We start from the raw sequence: 19919 nt of genomic DNA on the forward strand, positions 1-19919 counted from the left end.
CCTGAATAATATTCACCTACGGAGAGTATTATTCCCATGCTTCCAGCAATTAAAAGGTTAACCCAGACAGGATTTTATTCTATTGGTGCCAAGACAAGGGCTGTAATAGTTAAATCTTTGGGTGCCCTGCCGACCCCTGGCATAGAGACCATTAATATAACAGCGCATGCCATGTGATAATATGATATGCAATAAAACCGAATTAAACAGTAACTTTAAGGAATCCCCGCTATAAAGAGCCACAACGTCGGACTTATCCACAGGGGCGGTCGGAATATCGCTGGGGGTTTCCGGGGGACCGCAGTGCAAACATAATCCTAAAGAGTGATTGCGTAATGCAAGAAGAATATAATGATCTATTATGTTGAAACAGCTCACTTTCTCCAAAAGGCGGGAGTTTGGGGAGAGAGGGGGGGGTGCATTTGGACAACTTTAAGTCATAATGCAGACAAAATATTAGTGGTGAGCCTACGGTTAGTGGCACTAGCCCCCCACCACACACTCACATCCTAACACGCAAACTCACTCTAACACTCACTCCTTCTAACACCATACACATACACACAATGTCCCTCTCTCCCATCATCAGTGCAGCTCTCCCTCTCTCCCTCTCTCCCTCTCTCCCTCTCTCCCTCTCTCCCTCTCTGCCTCTCTCTCTATTACTCACACAGACCTGTCTCTCTTCTACCTCCTTATTACCACAATGCCACCTAACGAGCGTAACGAGCGTAACATGGCTTTGTGGGATGTCTGGGCTACCAGGCTCCATGCCGCTCTGTGCCATCAGCCCCTGGTAGATAGGGCTGAGCATTTTGGGGCACTTCTGCCTTTATAGGCGGTAACAGCGCTAACCCCATCACTCTTCACAATCATAAGTTTTCTTTCATTTTAAGTGGCTTTGTCCCCCATTATTTTTGGCCGTCGTCTTTTCTTATGGCTGCGCACCAGGTGAGCCCCCCCGTTGTGTTTGGGTTTCTGTGGCTACCTCTGTAGTTTTATGCTCACAAGCGGAAAGTTACTGGTGGGAGATTCTCTGCGCCGATTTACCTCTCTGGACGTGACCTTTATCTTAAAACCAAGATCTTCCTCGTGGGGAAGGAAGCGCAGGTTAATGCGGCTGGCAGAGGCCTCGGCAGGCTTGTCTGGGTAATGCCAGCTTCCCTCTGCGCTGGGCTGAAACAAAGCGGCCTCTGTCCAAATAGGTGCGCTCCTCGCATTCAGATTTCCTGCGGCTCTAAGAAGGAGACCCGGGGGATTCTGATCCATTCCCAGCATTTAAGGGGCGCTCAGACCACCATATACACTTTAATGTGTAGGTCCCCTAAAATGCAGACTCCCTCTATGTGCCCCTTTACCCCAAACCCAAGTTATTTTCCACGCAGGAGACTCTCTCTCTGATTACTGCCAGTCAGCTCCAGCGACAGTCTGGGGAATGTCATAGAGGGGTCTAAAGAGACCCCAAAGTATGCATTCACAGAAAGGTGTTCACTGGAAGAACTTTCCTGACACTGATTGGCTCCTTCAAGCTTAGAGCCGGGGAGCTGCAGCTTCTCCTTAAGGTAAGTATTTGTAATCCGCTAAAGGTTGTTGTTGAAATTGTAACAATGTTACCCTGAAATGCCATAAACTAAAGAGGCGAGGATTGTACTCTGACACGGCTCCCAGTTTAACCAGCTAGGTGCTGAAATCTCTGAAGCCGGGGAATTACTTGCGATCCAGCCGGATAATGCTGCCGACGGGCATTAACACCCAATATACCGCACATCGAGCCCGGGATGCACGAAGCGAGCCAAAACCACAATCAGCATTTTGGGGCTATGATTTAAACCACAATAATTGTTTATGGAGAGCGGATTTCTCAGGTTCCTGTCCATCAGCTCTAATTCTTCCCATGGCTGCCTGCCGGCACATCTGGGTCGGGGAACTCCTTGTGTGGTCTCGGTGGAGTCAAACGCAGAGGAAACTGTGCTCGGGATTCGTAGACAAGGAACACAATGGTTCCAGGGCTGGGGAAGGAGACTTGGCACTGCCCAATGCATGGTCCATAGCAAACCACGGAGACCCTCCTCTACCCGCGCCCACCGGTCCTGAAATCTGCAGAATTCTACTCATTTGGAGCCCAAGCACCGGGAACAACGAGATCAGACGCCGTGTGGCGCGGGACGGCTTGGGTGCGTTTTGTGCCAATACAGAGAAAAAATCTTCATTGGCAAATCAGTCCGATCCTCCGTCCACGAGGGCAGCCCAGGGAAGCCTGCGTTTTGTGGCTCAGGCTTGGCCTCTACTGGTTCCCATTTGCCCGAGCCATCGACAAGTCAGTCTTCCACTTCATCTGGGGGTCCGAAATGGACAGAGTAAAACCCGCAGTGATGTACAAGGACCCTCGAAAGGGAGGCAAGGGATTGGCCGGCATCCCCACCATGCTGAGAGCTTTCTTTGTATGTAACTGCATGCGCAGGACTCTCGGAGACGTTGTGAAAGGCTCTGCCGGAACCTCCGTGTCTCCTTTCTTCCTACTCCCCGCTGCCACCAGCCATGACCTTCTGGACAGGATTAGTCTGATATGTCAATGGAAACCTTTTTTCTGTAACGACACAAGTGAGGTTCCTGCTTAACTTCAGGTGGAGTGTTTTAAGCTCCACTCATTAAGGAACTATCCAAGAATATTAGTATTTTTAGCGCTTGTGTTTTTTAATGTTGTTTTTAGTAGAAGGTTACGGTCCCGGCACATTCCAAGGAGCTCTTTTTGATTGGAATGTTCAGATTTGGCTAATTATCTGTTTTAGATGTTATTTCTTCTGCTAAGCTTCTTGAATATTCTATCAAAGATAGGCGTTCTACCTAAAAAGCCAACGAGTGAGATCCAAGTTCCCCGGCCCCGTTCTAATCACATTACTTAAAAAAATAAACAGCGTTGCTTTAAGTCAGAAGGAGAATCGAAATTTTTAAAAAGTATCCCCACTTAGCGACTGAAAGAATTCACTGAATGGATTATTTTTACGCTTCATCGAGCGGAGGGGGTTTCAGAAGATTGAAGTCACTCGATGGATAACGGGAAGAGAAGAGTTCAGGGTTTGATCTGAGTTATGGGGGATTTGGGGATATTCTGCAGAGAATATTTATATATTTATATATATTTTATTATTGTATTGTCTTTCGGAAGAATTCTTTCCTTTGCCGGGACGAGAAGCGGCCCCCGATCCCGAGCAGCGGCCCCCGATCCCCAGCAGCCGTCATCCTTCGGTGGTTACGCAGGGTTCTAAAGTTTCGATTGTCTCTTTTTTTTTTTTGTAGTATTTATCCAGTCTGGGAATTTTGGGGAGTTTATTTTAATCTCTCTAAAAGATGTCGGAAATCAGATACCTGCTTCCAAGAATGTTTCCATTTTTTTTAGTTAATTCCGCAGACTGATACATAAAATGATTCACCTGAGGAGATTCTCTTAAAGCATTAGAGAGGAAACATCATTATGATGTCATGCAGGTCATACTGGGTGTCCCCCTGGCTTTCCTGACCATTTTTGGAGTAGTGATAAGGGAAACCCGGGGTATAAACTTTATGTCCGTTCACATTCCTGTTATTTGCCCCACCTGTACTTTCTCTGCCCAAGTCTTGGTGATTGAAGGGTGGGTTGGGCGCCTCCAATGCCACCCAAGAATAATGAGATGCCTTCAAAAGCAGCTCTTAAACATGACAGACAGGCGAGATGCCGTTAGTAGTTTTGCTGGTGTCAGTGGCATCACCACCCTTCTTTTGATGTCACCACCCTTCTTTCTGATGTCACCACTGTTCGTCTGATGTCATCTCCCGGCGATCTGTCCTTTAAGCACACGCGGCACACTGCAAAGGTAAACTATGGAGGCTGTGCCAACGTGGCGCGATCCTCTAAAGTGTTAATGGGTCGGTTGGGGAGGTCAGCGATGTCCATTTTAACCAGCCCATTGAACATTGGTTCTACGAGGAGCCTGACCAACCAATAGTCAGGCTGGTTAGAATATGCCACCGGTCAGCGGTGATGTCACAAAATGCCACGTGGCGACCGTGCAAGGTGTTCCTTGGGCTCTGGATTCACCCACATCGGTGGCCACGTCCGCTGCTTGGCCCGTGTCCACTAAACCTGGGGTTTAATTGCCAAAAAAAACAAACCCTGATAAGGTAGCTACTCGCTTACCGCTGTGTAACGTGAGTTCCCATGTCCCGTGAACGCCACTGGCGTGGTTAGCGTGTGGGAAGAGCTGACACATATGAAAGCTTTGTAAATGACACCGCACTGTAGTGTCAGGTGCTGACGCACTCAGGGAGACAAAAGGACAACGAGACAGCGACGACATTCACATCACGCACACGATCGTCACTGATCACATTCATTGCTTTGCACCCCATCCAAGGGTGACCCTAGGGAACGTGGCACCTGGGCGCAGTGTTTCTTTCATGCTTACACTCGCCATTGAGTAACACACACGCACATACTAACACGTAAACTCACACGTAAATCTCATCCGCGGGAGACATTGGAACAAAATGAGAACCCGGGGAGGTTTCTACAATGGTGACCCGTGTTACTAATTCATTCTACGGAGCCGAAGAAGCTGTCCAGGGCAGGAGCTTCCATGAGGCCATGAAGGACGAGGGGCATTCTTGAGACCTCCAAGCGTCTCCTTCCACCAAGCGAATGCAACATAAGGGTGAGGTGGGATCTCTAATCCTGCGCTAGGCTCTGAGGGTCCCAGTTTCCATTCCGGGGGTTGAAGTCAATGGCTTGTAAAATTCACTGCACAATTTAGTGAATACACCCCACTCCGGGCTTTTCTGGTATCCAGCCCTGACCACTTTGTGCGGCGTCCGAGGGGTCTCGCTGTGCCCGCCTGCGTTCCATAAAACATGCGCGGGTCGTTCCACTTCTTGATGACGTTCTCCGTCTTCTTGTGAGTCCTGAGTCCATCTCCATGCGGGGAGATCTTTCTATTCTTCCTTCACGGTGAGAAGGATTTGGCCACCAAGCCATTAGCGCTGGAGGTTCGGATTCCAGGTAACTCCAATCAGCGCCCCCCATTGTGTCGGCTCTGTTTGCGTTGCGCTTCTTTCCTCCGCTGGGCAAGTTGAGAGCTGCAGGAGGAATCGGGAGATCCTCGCTCTGATGCAGCCATCGCATACCTCGCTCGTCCACAAAAGGCGGCTTTTGGCTTTATTTTTGGCCCATGCTCAGGCTCTTGTTTGCCTCGTCTGCGCCGTACCTGCCGTGCGGACTCTTTCCTGGCTCACGTTTCAGCCGCGCTCGGTTCCCAGGGCTTCGCACGGCTCGCTCTCGAGATGCCGGGGAAATCAGACACTGGAATTACAGAAAGAATTTCTCAGGCCGGTTTGGTTGGGAGCAGATGAAAGAAGACGGCGCATACCAGGCCGACAGACGCTCAGAAAGCTAGGACTAGATCTTTTTTTTTATTTAATCCCTTTTTTAGCGCCTCATCTCTCATTAATACATCAGACAGGACTCGGCCCGCAGCTGGAACCTCTGTATTAGTACCAAAGTCACAAGAATAAATAAAAAAGGTATAAAACCATATCAGGGCGTGACAGAATATGTCAGCGTATTGTATTTTATGGAAGGGGTAGTGGATACCTGGAAAAGACTTCCAGTGGAGATAGTACAGGCAAACACGGTAAAGGAATTCAGGAACGCTCACCATGAGCACAAAGGGAAATAAAAAAAGTGATCGGATTTAATGGATAATTCATTGGTTCCTTTTTCCTATTGGTATCAATATATACAGGCCCACAGTATGTAGGAGAAATTGGCCAGGGTTGGCCCTTCATAATGTATATTTAATAATACCAGATGAAATGATTCACCTAAAAGGAGAACTCCCACCAAATGTGTAATTCCTCCTATCAGATAAAAAATTAGTTTTCAAAAATATTGTGCTTTTTTCCTATTTTAAACCAGTTCAGGCAGCTGCATATCAGCCATTTGTATGATTCTCGCTCTGTTATCTGACCCCCGATCTACTAAACACCCCGACTCCTGTGGGAAATAATGGAATGGCTCAGTCTTAATCACCCAGCCGGACTCTCTGACGAATGAAAGTCTATGGAGGAACGGAATTCATTAGCATTGCCATAAAGCGTCAGCTCAGTGTGGGGTTTGGTGAACGCTGCGGGTTAGGGTCTATTAGGAAAGCACTCTCATTGATTTTCTTGCCACTAATTGGTCTAAAACACCCAATCAGCAGCAAGAATCATCAGGCCAAGGAGGAGGAGGAGGGCAACTGCAGCTTCTCCCTACGTTATGTACATTATTTCATTTTTTTTCCTTTTTAGAGAATGAATAATAAATAAAAGTACTTTTATGTTTATTTTTCTGTAGTTGAGCTCTCAGGGATGGGTTCCTTTAATCAAAGACCCTCATGGGTTTGTCACCCAGAACCCGCACAGACGTGAAGAGGGTCGGGGGTGGGGTATTTTTTGTATTATCTTCAGATCAAAGAGAGGGGCTGAGAATACGGGAAACAAACGGCTGCTTTACACAGATCCAAAACATGGGGGTCTTCCCTTAATTTACTTTCCCCCATCACAGGGCAGCGAAACCCACATCTGAACCAGAAAGTATCCACATCAACGAGCTAATGATACATTTCAAAGATACATCAGTCGCAACTTATGAATGAGTTCATCTGTGAATGTCAAGCCCGAGCGAAAGTGGTACGTAAGATTAGGGTCCTAAAAGAGGGACTTCTTCTCCTAATCAGGGACACTTGGGAGGCATGATGCAGTAGCAGATACAAAATCTGGAACTCGACGCACGCTTTAGGCAGCCTTTGTCAGGGTGCGGGGAGGAAAAAGCGCTTCTATGCTATGATATACCCATTGCATTTTGACTTTGGCTGCCTTTCTGTGAAGTCAGTGGATTAAATGCCTCTCCCAGGCCCCCACCGAGATGCTCTGGGCTCCGCTCCATCCACGATTAACATTGTTGGCAGGACAAGAAGCAAATCTATGAAAAAGGAGAGTCTGAGGGTGATCTCTGCATGGGGGGGGTGAAAGGAGATAAAAGCAAGGAGTCAGGAAAGAGGATGGAGAAAGCGAGGGAAGACAAGAGGGAAGAGAGCGAAATGTACAGGGAGCCGAGGAAGATACAAACTCAATTAGACAAAAGCAATGATCAGGAGAGAACGTTACAAAAACTCACTGACGGCTACAAATGTATCAGAGTTTTAATAGACACGCTCAGACAAAGGGAGATTAACCCATTCAGGGGTAGAGCTGTCTCATCCCCTCTCTCTCTTCTCTCCTCCATCCGGATAGATTGAGTTCTCTTAGTCTTTCCTGATTGTTTTTATCCTGCAAACCGTTCACCATGTTGGTCGCCCTCCTCTAAGCTCCCTCCAAAATGTTTATATCCTTCTGGAGATGAGATCTGTAAAGCGTCTCCCTCTTCCTTCTAGACAATCACATGAGTTTGTAAGATTGGAACATTGGAAGATTGGAACATTATACTAGAAGGCGGCGGCACTTTGGCCGGAGAACAAAACAAAAGTATAAAGAACAGCACATTGTGTGCAAAGAGAACACAAAGGGGTTCGCAAACAGCATTGTCTGAAAGAAGGACGTCAGCGCCCCCTGCTGGTTTACAGCAATATAACAAAGAGGATCTTTAACAAAGGTGGCAAGGGAGGCAAGCAGTTAACTCACAAGCTTCTGTTTACAAAGTAAAAGAGGCTTATATGTAACATAAGAAAGTATTTCTTTATTGAAAGGGTGGTGGATAAGTGGAACAGCCTCCCAACTTGCCAGCAGACGTGAAAGGGGTTAATCCAATGAAGGAATTAAGTCGTATAACACAATGACGAGGACCTAATAAAGATTGGGTTAATTAAGTTCTTTCCTTCTTAATAATAATAATAATAATCATTCATAATAATACAAACCTGAATCCACTTTAGCCTGTATTTTGGTAACTGGCCAGCAGGGGGAGCTCCTTCATTATGCATCCATTTAGATAACTCTGGGGCAATTAATGCGATTAGTTTACTATTTTGCCAACCATAGACTTAGTCCTCCCCTCCGTGAAGCATGTGTTAGGGATGCCCTTTCCAAATATACTCATTACTTAACGATGGACGAATCAGTGATTCATTATTTGTGATAAATCCTTTGTCGCCAATGCAAAGTTAGGTAAAATGAGGTGTTGGGAGACAGCAGGATTGCGACAATTCCAGTACGTCCTCGCGTTTCCTAACGTAGAGAAGGTTTTTTTTTTTACAATGTGAGTTAAACTATTTACCCCGGGGAATTTATCTCAGAACGGACCCCATCAGTTCACTAAAGAGTTCTTAATATGGATACAATAAGCATTTATTACTCTGAGCCTCAGAATTATACCAATATTTACAACTCATCATTTACTCCAAGAGCCAAACCACTGCGTGGATCAAAACTGTTCTTCATCTACTCACCAAACCGTATCCAGCACTCATCAAAACAATGTTATAGAAAAATAAAGTTTAATTTATAACACCACACATGGATACCACACAGTAACACACACTCACACTATACACCATGCATGCATACACACACACACTCACTCTAACTCCACACATGGATACCACACAGTAACACACACTCACACTATACACCATGCATGCATACACACACACACTCACTCTAACTCCACACATGGATACCACACAGTAACACACACTCACACTAACACCATGCATACACACACACACTCACTCCCATCATCACTGTACCTGACACAGCTCAATAAAGGCTCAATAAATCAACACTAAATCACTGGAATCACGCAATTTGCGCAATAATCTGAAATTTCTAATTTCTTCATTTATTACTTCCTTTTCATACTACATTTTAACCCATTATGGGCTGATGCTCCCATGTGTTCTCTTGAGTAATCACCAATCCCAAAATAAATTAAAGGCACAACATGTTGCCGACAAATCTAACCACGGAAATGTTATTCGGGCCGGATGTATGAATGAAATAATAATAAAATCAAAGCGAAATAATGTTTCAATGGAAGAATCTGCAGGCACGGACCGCGGTTACTGCCGCGTCAATCTGCTTCGCGTGCCTGATTGCTGGTGTTGTACTGCGCCACAGCGTATGTCGGAGTCACTTGCTTTATTTGCAATATACACTTGGTTATCCCTGCTAATGATTGCGTTCTGCGCTGTGTATAAAATACGTACGTTCTGCCTGCCTTAAACTCATCAAGAATGAGCAGGAATTTGGAATTCAACTCAAAAGTCATTTTATTGAAAGTCTGCAAAAATACATAAAAGAAATCAATTAAAAACAATTATATTTGCGTATGGTTTTTAAAGTAATACTTTTAACACTTTTATGAATTCACTATTATTTATCATTGGAAGTGAAACTGTTTCCAAAGAACCAAAATATAAAATAAAACAAATAAAAATCAGTGATTTATTAATATTTTTTAAGGTATTTTTAGTAATAGCCATAAACCTGTGCAGCAGGTAAGTCTTTATTGCAGGGGCATTTTAGGCACTCATTTTTTTTTGGTGAAAGTGTTCAAAAGATTATTTTTATGGAAGCTCCATGCCATTAATCATTGAAAACGTTGACGATGAGATTAGGGACAGGTTGAGCGATGAGGCCACGCATTCACTGAAAAGCCCCCCGTTATTGGCGACGTATCCAGTGGTCAGCCAAGTCCGAGCGTATTAGAAAGATAGCTGCGGTCAACTTTGTGGGGCAGCAGAAAAGTTAGAGGTGGAGTGAAAGGTCAAGCTCTATGCCCCTGGCAGTTATTCAGTGGAATAGTGAGCGGAGCGTGCGCTCGGTGACGTCCATCGGTGATACTAGAGGGTTGTCGATGTGTTTCCAGACGTGGACATGACAGAAGAGCTCCGTGCGTAGCGGGACATCAGCTCTTTGTTGAGGAGACCCTTGTTGGCCAAGATCCGCATTAAGCTGTGCCGGAACTTTTGGCCAATAAACGCGTAGAGAATGGGGTTGATGCAGCTGTGAGTGTATCCAAAAACCTCCGTCACAGATAATGCGACGTCCAAGTGGTTTCTCAGATCACATTTCTCTGTTATGAGTCCTGACCTCATCAACGAGTCGAGAATGACAGTGATGTTATAGGGGAGCCAACAGACGAGGAACACGAGCACGACGGCAAATATGATCCTCATGGCTTTATGCTTTTGGTTGCTCTTGGTCTGCAGTAGCGTTGTAATGGTAAGTCCGTAGCAGAAGAGCATAACTAGCAAAGGAATGAAGAATCCAATCAAATGTCGACCGATTCTCATGTAAATCATCCATTGCTCTGTATTTTCATGCCCAATATTTTCATAGCAGACTTTTCCGATTTGAGGAGCAACATATACAGTCCTGAACAGTATCGTTGGTAGAGATATGGCGAAAGAAAAGAGCCAAACCCCAAGGCAGATAAACTTCACCCAATGTCTCCTGCGGTTGATGGTTTCTGTGGCATGGACGATGGCCACGTATCTATCGACACTTATACAAGCCAACAAAAGGATTCCGCTGTAGAAGTTGACTTCTTGTAGAATAGATATGGCTTTGCACATGAAGGTCCCAAATATCCACTCCGTGACTCTGTAGGATCCCCAGAAGGGCAAAGTAACGGCAAACAACAGGTCAGCGATGGCCAGGTTCAGGAGGTAGACGTCGGTGGTGGATCTCTTGAGCTTGTTGCAGTAGATCACAAGGACAACCAGGCTGTTGCCAATGATGTTCAAAATGAAGACCAGAGAATATATCACAAGCACCAGATATTTATTGATCCTCCACGAAGGTTTACAGGGGGCGCTGTCAAAACTTGGGACCCCAGTGTTACCGTCGTAGTAATCGGAGAAGTCTATGCCATCAAAAATCGAGCCATTGCTCACAAGCGACGCTTCCATGTCTTCGCTCCAAACCTGCTTAAAAGAAGAAGAGACCGAGATCTTTACTCTCCAGAGTTCAGAGCAGGTAGAACGGAGACGCAGAGTTTTACCCCGCAGAGCATTTGCCCCAAACCCTACGTTTCCTCCCTTCTCTCGATTAACTTTGTTGCGCAATAAAAGCGGTTACCTTCCCTCCCGTGTATTCCCGTCATTCCCCGGGCTTGTGGCTCTACGGCCGGTTGCTGCAACGCAAGCTATTTCCCCAATACCAGTTCTGTACCTACTCTGTAGCACCAATTAACCCCTCACTTGCCAGATCGATGCTTATGTGAATCTTCCACCAAAAAAATTTACTCCAATCCCTATCAGTCCTTGGTCTGAACCCATAATTAGAACAGCTTTATGCCTATCCCAGGCATCTTTAAATTCCCTCACTGTATTTCCCTCTACCACTTCTACTGGGAGGCTGTTCCAGTGGCAGATCTGGCCCGGCAGCTAGATCTGATATGATATATATACATCCAGCCGCAGGTATGTTATTTGACCGGGGGCCACTGAGACATCAGCAGTCCGGCTCTGTGAATATGTAGCCATTAGCCAAGCAGATATCTCTATGTAACACCCAAGGAGTTTTAATCAAAATATGTTGTTTTGCAATGAAAGTTTTCACAAATATTAATTGTTTAGATTTTTTTTGCTGTGAAAAAAATTTTAAGAAAGAAAAAAAATGCAGCATTTGGTGATTTCTCAACCTAACCAAAGAATTGTCAAATTCAGCGCATGTATTACTTAACCACGCGCTGCTTGGTAAATATTGCGACACTGTTATCCGTGCAGCCGGACACATCAAAGATACACATTAAAAGTATCGCAGGTACAGAAATGGGAGAAACAAACAAAGCTGGAATTATGAATTTAGAAATGTTTTTGCAACAATGGAATGTAAGGAAGTTTTACTTTACTGACAGGGTGGTAGATAAGCGGAACAGCCTGCCAGCAGAAGTGGTAAAGGGTAATACAGTGAGGGCAGTAAACATGCATGGGATAGACATACGGCTCCTGAATCTAAGACGAGACCAACGACTGATTAAGGTTTGAGTCTTTACAGCAGGAGAAACGGGCAGACTAGACGGGGGCCGAATGGGGCCGATCTGCTGGCAGGTTCTGTGTTCCTAATTAATCTACGGTGTATTTATGTATTTAGAGTAATGATACCTCCACTGCTTTATTTACGTGTCTGCGATTCCTTTGCCCCCATAAATGCCCTTAAAAGGGGGATCGATACAAAAACTGTGATAGAATTCTAAAGGAGAATAAACTTATTACCCCCCCCCACCGACCCTGTTCTCCATCTATGGCAAATCTCATCTACAAAGTACCCCACCGGTGTCCCCAACCAGTGGCCACGTAACCCCTAAAGTGCAGCACGTTAACCCCTTATAAGAGGTCACATTAATACCAAATATCTTCAATCATCATTTTTAACCCATACATCCCCATCCATAATAAATGACATTACGAAAGCACAGCATTCATTTATCCCGTCAAGTAACAGGAATCGCTAATATTTTATCAAGAAAATAGATATTCCCTGTTACCTGCTGGTCTCCGCGGACGGTCACTGCCAGGGATTTCACCGATTAAGACCTTTAATAGGGCCAGGGTTGCGAAGGAGTAAAGAGGAACTCATATTTCACAATCTAGATGAATGCGAGCGTCTTCCCTGGGGGAGGCGATGGATTCTGGTTTAATTGAAATGTTGCAAACGCATTAAGATGCAGGCTGAATGTTTGCAAAACGGCAGAGCAATCTGTAACACCGAACTGTATAGTCATTTACACCATCGCTGAAACGTTTGGGGTCACTCGGCTGTTTTCATGGAAAACAAAGGAATTTCTGGCTGTAACAAAATTCAAAAACAAAAACAAAAAGCCTCCGTTCCCCCTTCTCTGCTGATACAAGGGACCCTGGTTTAAAGGTGGGCATTTTTGAGACCTTCTGCTTAGACCTCCTTTGATGACAGGTTGTCCTTCTCTATTCTTTGGTCACCAAGCCTTTTTTAACCCTTTGGGGTCCTGAGGGCATCTTCTGGCACACAGGGGCTGATTGTCTTGGGAAACCCACCCCAGGTTGCCCCATGGAATGAGCTTGGTGACGGGTTTTGCCCCATGGATGGGGGCGTCTTGTTTGTGCAGCGCAAAGGAGCGCCCCGTATTTTATCAATGTGGTCGATCGCGTCTGGAGCAGCCGTCCTCAGAAAGCTTTGGCCACAGAGTGGTTTTAATACAGATTTAAGTTGTGGTCACTGAGATCTCTCTTTTCAGGATTTAGATCGACCTGAATCGGCGTCCCCCAGGTCTACATGATGCGGGGTATAGCAGCGCGGAAGAGGATTATCTGCCAGAATATAGCAGCAGGAACTGTTATGTATAATATAGGGGGGGTAAAAAATAATGAGTTTTTAAACCTATGGAACTATAATAAGTCACATTCAGGCTGATGTTATCTCTGATAAGATAAAAATCTCAGTATTTTATTTCCTCGAATTGGCTTAAAATTGCTGGCTAATAAAGGAAATGGCTGAGCCGAATTTCTCAATAACTCATTTAACGTTTTTAAATCGTTTACAGATATTTATTTATTTTATTAATATTTATCTCGAAGGAAAAGTCATCGCACTCGTGCATTGCATTGCATATCAAGTTTATTGTTTGACATCTTGTTACATATATGTAGATACACAAAACCCCTCATTTATGCCATTAATGAAGATAATGGAAGATTAAGGACAAAATTTCCCCATATCACCCAATAACTTGAGACTTATGGAACCCGGTGGTCCCGTCTAGTTGCCCATTTCTCCTGCTGTAAAAAAAAAAAAAAAAAAAAAAAAAACATAATCCCATAATCCAAATTTAATGGAAGATAATCAAGCAATAGTTTCTCAAGATCCTATAGAACCAAAGGTTCAACCCAAAAGTAATCAATTGTTATGCAGTGATCCATTTCATGGAACGTGAAGCTTTTAACTACGGGTTTGATGAAAGTTATTCAATGGAATAATAAGCGGAGCGTGCGCTCTGTGATACTACAGGGTTGTCGATGTGTTTCCAGACGTGGACATGACAGAAGAGCTCCGTGCGTAGCGGGACATCAGCTCTTTGTTGAGGAGACCCTTGTTGGCCAAGATCCGCATTAAGCTGTGCCGGAACTTTTGGCCAATAAACGCGTAGAGAATGGGGTTGATGCAGCTGTGAGTGTATCCAAAAACCTCCGTCACAGATAATGCGACGTCCAAGTGGTTTCTCAGATCACATTTCTCTGTTATGAGTCCTGACCTCATCAACGAGTCAAGAATGACAGTGATGTTATAGGGGAGCCAACAGACGAGGAACACGAGCACGACGGCAAATATGATCCTCATGGCTTTATGCTTTTGGTTGCTCTTGGTCTGCAGTAGCGTTGTAATGGTAAGTCCGTAGCAGAAGAGCATAACTAGCAAAGGAATGAAGAATCCAATCAAATGTCGACCGATTCTCATGTAAATCATCCATTGCTCTGTATTTTCATGCCCAATATTTTCATAGCAGACTCTTCCGATTTGAGGAGCAACATATACAGTCCTGAACAGTATCGTTGGTAGAGATATGGCGAAAGAAAAGAGCCAAACCCCAAGGCAGATAAACTTCACCCAATGTCTCCTGCGGTTGATGGTTTCTGTGGCATGGACGATGGCCACGTATCTATCGACACTTATACAAGCCAACAAAAGGATTCCGCTGTAGAAGTTGACTTCTTGTAGAATAGATATGGCTTTGCACATGAAGGTCCCAAATATCCACTCCGTGACTCTGTAGGATCCCCAGAAGGGCAAAGTAACGGCAAACAACAGGTCAGCGATGGCCAGGTTCAGGAGGTAGACATCGGTGGTGGATCTCTTGAGCTTGTTGCAGTAGATCACAAGGACAACAAGGCTGTTGCCAATGATGTTGAAGAGGCAAACCAGAGAATATATCACAAGCACCAGATGTTTATTGATCCTCCACGAAGGCTTACAAGGGGAAAACTTGGGGTCAAAAGTTGGGACCCCAGTGTTACCGTCATAGTAATTAGAGAGGTCTAGGTCATCAAAAGCTGAACCATCGAATATAACGGACCCTCCCATGTCATTGAAAACCTGCTTAAGAGAACACAATTACAAAACAAAGGTTACTACGGTGCTGATGGAGAGAAACCCAAAAATACCCAATTTTTTGGGGCACAATATTTCTTATCCTTCCTACCTCGGGCGTCAGAGACTCACAGATCCACGTTCTTCATCTTGTTGCGTTGGAAATGTTCTTGAAGTGCAGGTAGGCTGGAGACGCAGAGTCTTTCTTCACAGTATTTCACAAAACGTTTCCTTTTCTCTCCATCTGTTGTAACGTTGTTGCAAAATACAAGGGGGATCCGTTTCCTTCTCTGCGTTAGTCTTGGTGTCCGGTGTTTGGTGTTTGTTTTTTTTTTTTTTGGTCCCGTGAGAACTTCGGCTTTAGGTTTTATTTAGCCTCGGCTAGCGAATCACAAAGAGAGAGAGGGGATCGGGTAGAAACAGAAAGGGATTTAACAAAGTCCAGAAGAGGAGAAATGTTACAGAAATGTCTTAGAGTCCATTATCTAAAACTAGAGGGTCGGAAGGTTAGATGGAATGGAAGGAAGGTTTACTTTACGTAGAGGGTGGTAGATATATGGAACAGCCTCCCAGCAGCAGCGGTAGAGGGTAATACAGTGAGGGTGTTAAACATGCATGCGATAGACATACGGCTCCTGAGTCTAAGACAAGACCAACGACTGATTAAGGTTGGAGTCTTTACAACAGGTAGACTAGATGGGCCGAATGGGGCCGATCCTCCAACCAGCTCTTGTATTTTATTGTGTGTACCGAGACAGGCAGCTTCCCTCTTCGTTCGGTTAACCAAAGAAAACTGAAGGAATTGAGGAAATGTTGGCTTGTCCAAATTGTTTGAGAAAAAGGTATTAAATGTATATTTTAGCATGAAAAAAATATGCCTTTTAAATAAAAAAATGTTATTTTATTATTACGATTAAAATGTAATTACTAAAGTCCACTAAATTACATGTTGTTAAGAGTTTCTTTCTGGTAGCTGATAATTGTACAAAATTGGGATTGTCGCACAAAAAAACAGGTCATTTGGCTGGTATACTAAAAAGTATAATTTCATCCCAAAGACAGAAAATATTTGTCCCCAAATAGCCTCTCAGTGCCATATATGTGTCCCCAACCAGCTTGTCACTTGCCAGTACCATTGTTGTCTGCAAACAGCTTATCAGTCCCATATTTAAATTCACACAGGTACACAGTGCCATCTTTATATCCAAACAGCTAAAAAGTGCCATCTTTATATCCAAACAGCTAAAAAGTGCCATCTTTATATCCAAACAGCTAAACAGTCTTGGTCCCCAAATAGAACCAAAACAGCTAAATGGTGCCATTATGGTTCCCAAACAGCTAAATGATGCCATCTTTATATCCAAACAGCTAAATTGCACCATCTTGCAATTTATACCATCTATAACTATCTATTATTACTATTTATGGATATAGTGCCACCATATTCTACGGCGCTGTACAGCAGGACATAATAAGGAGTGCATCGGAAACTAATTTACACTGACAGAAACAAAGAGACAAGAGGGTTGTACGTAAGAATATTATTATCGTCATTATTGTTGGTATTATTAAAATTTTTATAGCATGACAAATCCCTTTGACCAGAAGGATGAAAATATCAATTTTAAAAATGATCTGCCGCAGAATGGTTTGATAAGCAGAGGTTCTAACAATACATAAAAAAAAAATCCAGTTCAGATACCACATACAGGGCATTGCTGTAACCGGATCCGTGTCGGTGAGTCCACAGGAGAATCACTCCATCCTCTCGCAGAGGGGGCTAACAATCATCACCGACACAAACACACAGTAAACCGCAGCGGTATTTATGTCCCGTAAAATCACGCCATTCAATGGTTATGGCGAGGGTTCAAATTTTTTTTTTATTTTTTTTGTCATATTGAAATCTCCTACAGGTAATTTATTAAGTGACATGATTATTTTGCATTGTTATCATGTTCATCTTAGCTATTCTTGTAAACTATTTGCTCAGCTGCACGGTCAAGTCAACGGGCGTTAATATATGCATGGAATCAGCCATTCACAATCCAGTGGGCGTGGTTATCTGGCCAACGCAATAAAATAGGCACAAACGAAAAGACAAAGGCTGATGCAGCTGCTGAAAGCCTATTTTTTTTGATGCAATTACTTGATTTGGAGAGAAATAGGTGAAGCACAAATCCCACGAGTATCCCCCTCGAACATTGTTACATGTTGGTGCATTCTCAATAATCACCAGCAAATGACTGGGAGTCATGTGAGTTGTGGTCATCAAAAGCAGGTGTGCCAGAGGTGCAACATGGAGAGGCTTACCATATGGAGTATTTGTTTTCTACAGCAGTTATATTTAAATAAAAAAAACATATTTATTATATTTATAAATATTTATTGGTGTTTGTGTGACGTTTTTAACCCATTCAGAAACAAGAGATTTTCATACTCCAATGATCATATTTGCTAAAGCATGTTTCACTTTTATTTATTTGATGTATAAAAAAATAGACATTGGTTTGCTCAGGACACGTAGAAATACATAAAATATAATAATTAATAATCATTAATAATCATTAATAGTGTTATTATGTAAAAGAAACCCCTATGCTAATATGCCAAATGACCATACCTGGGGACTCTCTGGGTTTGACCGGGAGATCTCCAGGTGAAGCACCGGTTCTCCGGGTCAACACCCGAATCCTCCGGGGGTCTTGACACGCCCCGCTCCCCGCCCATTGTCCCATTTAATAGGGGTGTTTCCCACTGACATCATCGGGAACTCCCGACGTCAGTGTGCAGTCCTGGCTGCGTCCCGCAAGGGAAGGCTCCGGTTAGCTGGAGCTCGGAAGTTCCCAGGTATGCTGATACCCCCCAGAGATGCCTCTCTGCCCCCCAGATATGCCGTATACACCCCTGTATGCCCACTCTGGAGGTAACTGTTTGGAGGTGTGTACAAACACAAGGATATTCTTAATAAAGGCCATCTATTGAAAAAGCCCAAATTCAGAACTTCATCTACTGCCAGCAGCGAATCAAATGTAAGATTCTTCTTCATACTGAAGCACCTGAGAAGGTCTATAAGGGTAGAAACATGCGGTGGGTATTTGCTTTATGGGTTAAATGAACAATAAATCACTGGAGATTGTATTCTCTCTAATAGTACGAGTGGCTGAAAGCTCGAGATGTCCTCTTGGGTTGGTTATTGTTTTCTTCAGACTTGGTGATCTGGAGGGGACTCTGCTACAAATGGCAATAATGTATCTAGCTCTTCTTTCATGATACAACGGGCAAAAGATAATATTAGGAGGCGCCGTTATTTGCCCCCTAACCCACTGGTATCACAAACCTGGTAGGTGTCCAGAGGGCAAATGCCGGCGACGTGAGAAAGTCATCTGGGAAACAAGGCTGCGCGACGAACGCAAACCAAATAATCTTATTCTGGGTGTTTTCCGCCCATAAAAGCTTCTGAGACTTCTTGAACACACAACTTCATTGCTCCTCGTCCGCAGTGAACACACAAACACCCACGCCGCCCGGCCCCGTGTCACTCGGAACCTCACACACTGTTTAAACTCATTAATAATGATAAATATTGGCTAAAACGTTACGCGGAGGGAGCTCCTTCGTCTGCAAACAAAACTAGAAAGGAGCGCAGATTACTGGAGGGTGGGACGCGATGGGCAACTCTTCCGATTCCAGAGTTTGGTTTATCGGCTTCGGTTTTACGAGTTTATTATTTTACATCCGTCCAAGTAACGCCAACGTGGAGTCCGTTTTCCATGGGGGGGCAGAAGAAATGTCACTGCTGGGGGAAAAAATATCTTATCCACTAAACTGTGCGTTTTAGGTGACTTACTATTTCCTCAATTTATATTCATACTCGAGAAGTGTCCTGGTTTGCCCGGAGTCTCAGGGTTTTTACCCCAGTCTCCTGGTCTCAGGGTGAATGGGCAGCTTCTCAGGGTTTTTACCCCAGGTTTTGGGGTAAATGGAACTCCGCTCTTCTACCTGCTATATCACAGCTGGTATCCCTGCTTGAATAAAGGTGACTGCATTCAGAATAACTACCTCCTGACAAGTCACGGTTTCAATAAGGACCTTATTAGAATAATTTGGCTGCCGCCATTAGCGCGTTATTTTTGTAATGGGTTATTTAAGGGTTAATGTGTGAAGGTTTTAGGGCCAGTTTGTGTATAACATTCCCAGGTACGCTTATACACACGAAACACCCTATACACACAAATTAGGCATTCCACAAACCCACACTATACACTCCCCGGCCGTGCCCGATCTTATCAGCCTCTCTGTGTTGTTCAGATGGGTTGGTGATGCCTGCTTAGAACTCATCTGCCCCTAAAAAACCTGGGGCTTTAGCCTCTATTGCCCCCCAAAAACTCCCTTTTAGACAAAGGGGACAGCACCCCATCCTTACCTAATCTCTGTGGTCTCTCTTCTTCCAATGCCCATTTTACCCATTGTACAGCGCTGCGGAACATGATGGCGCTATATCCATCCATCTATCCATCTATCTATTATCTATCTATCCATCCATCTATCCATCTATCTATTATCTATCCATCTATCTATCACAATAAATGATAATTTATTAATAAACACCCCACGTGAATCAATGAGAATGAGGAAATTGGGACCGAAATATCACATCCTTTCCAAACTGGTTGGGCCAGGAGGTTGTAAAAAAAGGGTAACCATTAAAACCCAAACAAACTCCTCTCCCTCAACAAACAGAAAGCGTCCCTCTCCTCCCGTGGGAACCGACACTGAACACGACAGGCAACCCGGCCGCGAAATCCAAATAAATACGGCCTTCAGACGAAAACAACACGCTCTGG

At 44.3% G+C, this 19919-nt stretch overlaps 2 protein-coding genes across 2 annotated transcripts; both read right to left on the minus strand.

Annotated features, from left to right (window-relative positions):
* Positions 1–9798: 9798 nt before the first annotated feature.
* LOC128501937 (C-X-C chemokine receptor type 2-like) lies at positions 9799–10933 on the minus strand. Its single transcript, XM_053471596.1, has one exon. The coding sequence runs from the start codon at positions 10917–10919 to the stop codon at positions 9849–9851; it is 1071 nt and encodes a 356-aa protein (XP_053327571.1). The 5' UTR covers positions 10920–10933; the 3' UTR covers positions 9799–9848.
* A 3053-nt stretch (positions 10934–13986) lies between these two features.
* On the minus strand, positions 13987–15298 carry LOC128501936 (C-X-C chemokine receptor type 2-like). The gene is made up of 2 exons (XM_053471595.1): positions 15185–15298; positions 13987–15078 (listed from the first exon to the last, which is right to left on the minus strand). Exon 2 carries the CDS (start codon positions 15064–15066, stop codon positions 13990–13992), a length of 1077 nt encoding a protein of 358 aa, XP_053327570.1. The 5' UTR covers positions 15067–15078; positions 15185–15298; the 3' UTR covers positions 13987–13989.
* Positions 15299–19919: the final 4621 nt, after the last annotated feature.

The sequence above is a fragment of the Spea bombifrons genome, chromosome 7, assembly GCF_027358695.1.
Source record: "Spea bombifrons isolate aSpeBom1 chromosome 7, aSpeBom1.2.pri, whole genome shotgun sequence".
NCBI lineage: Eukaryota > Metazoa > Chordata > Amphibia > Anura > Pelobatidae > Spea > Spea bombifrons.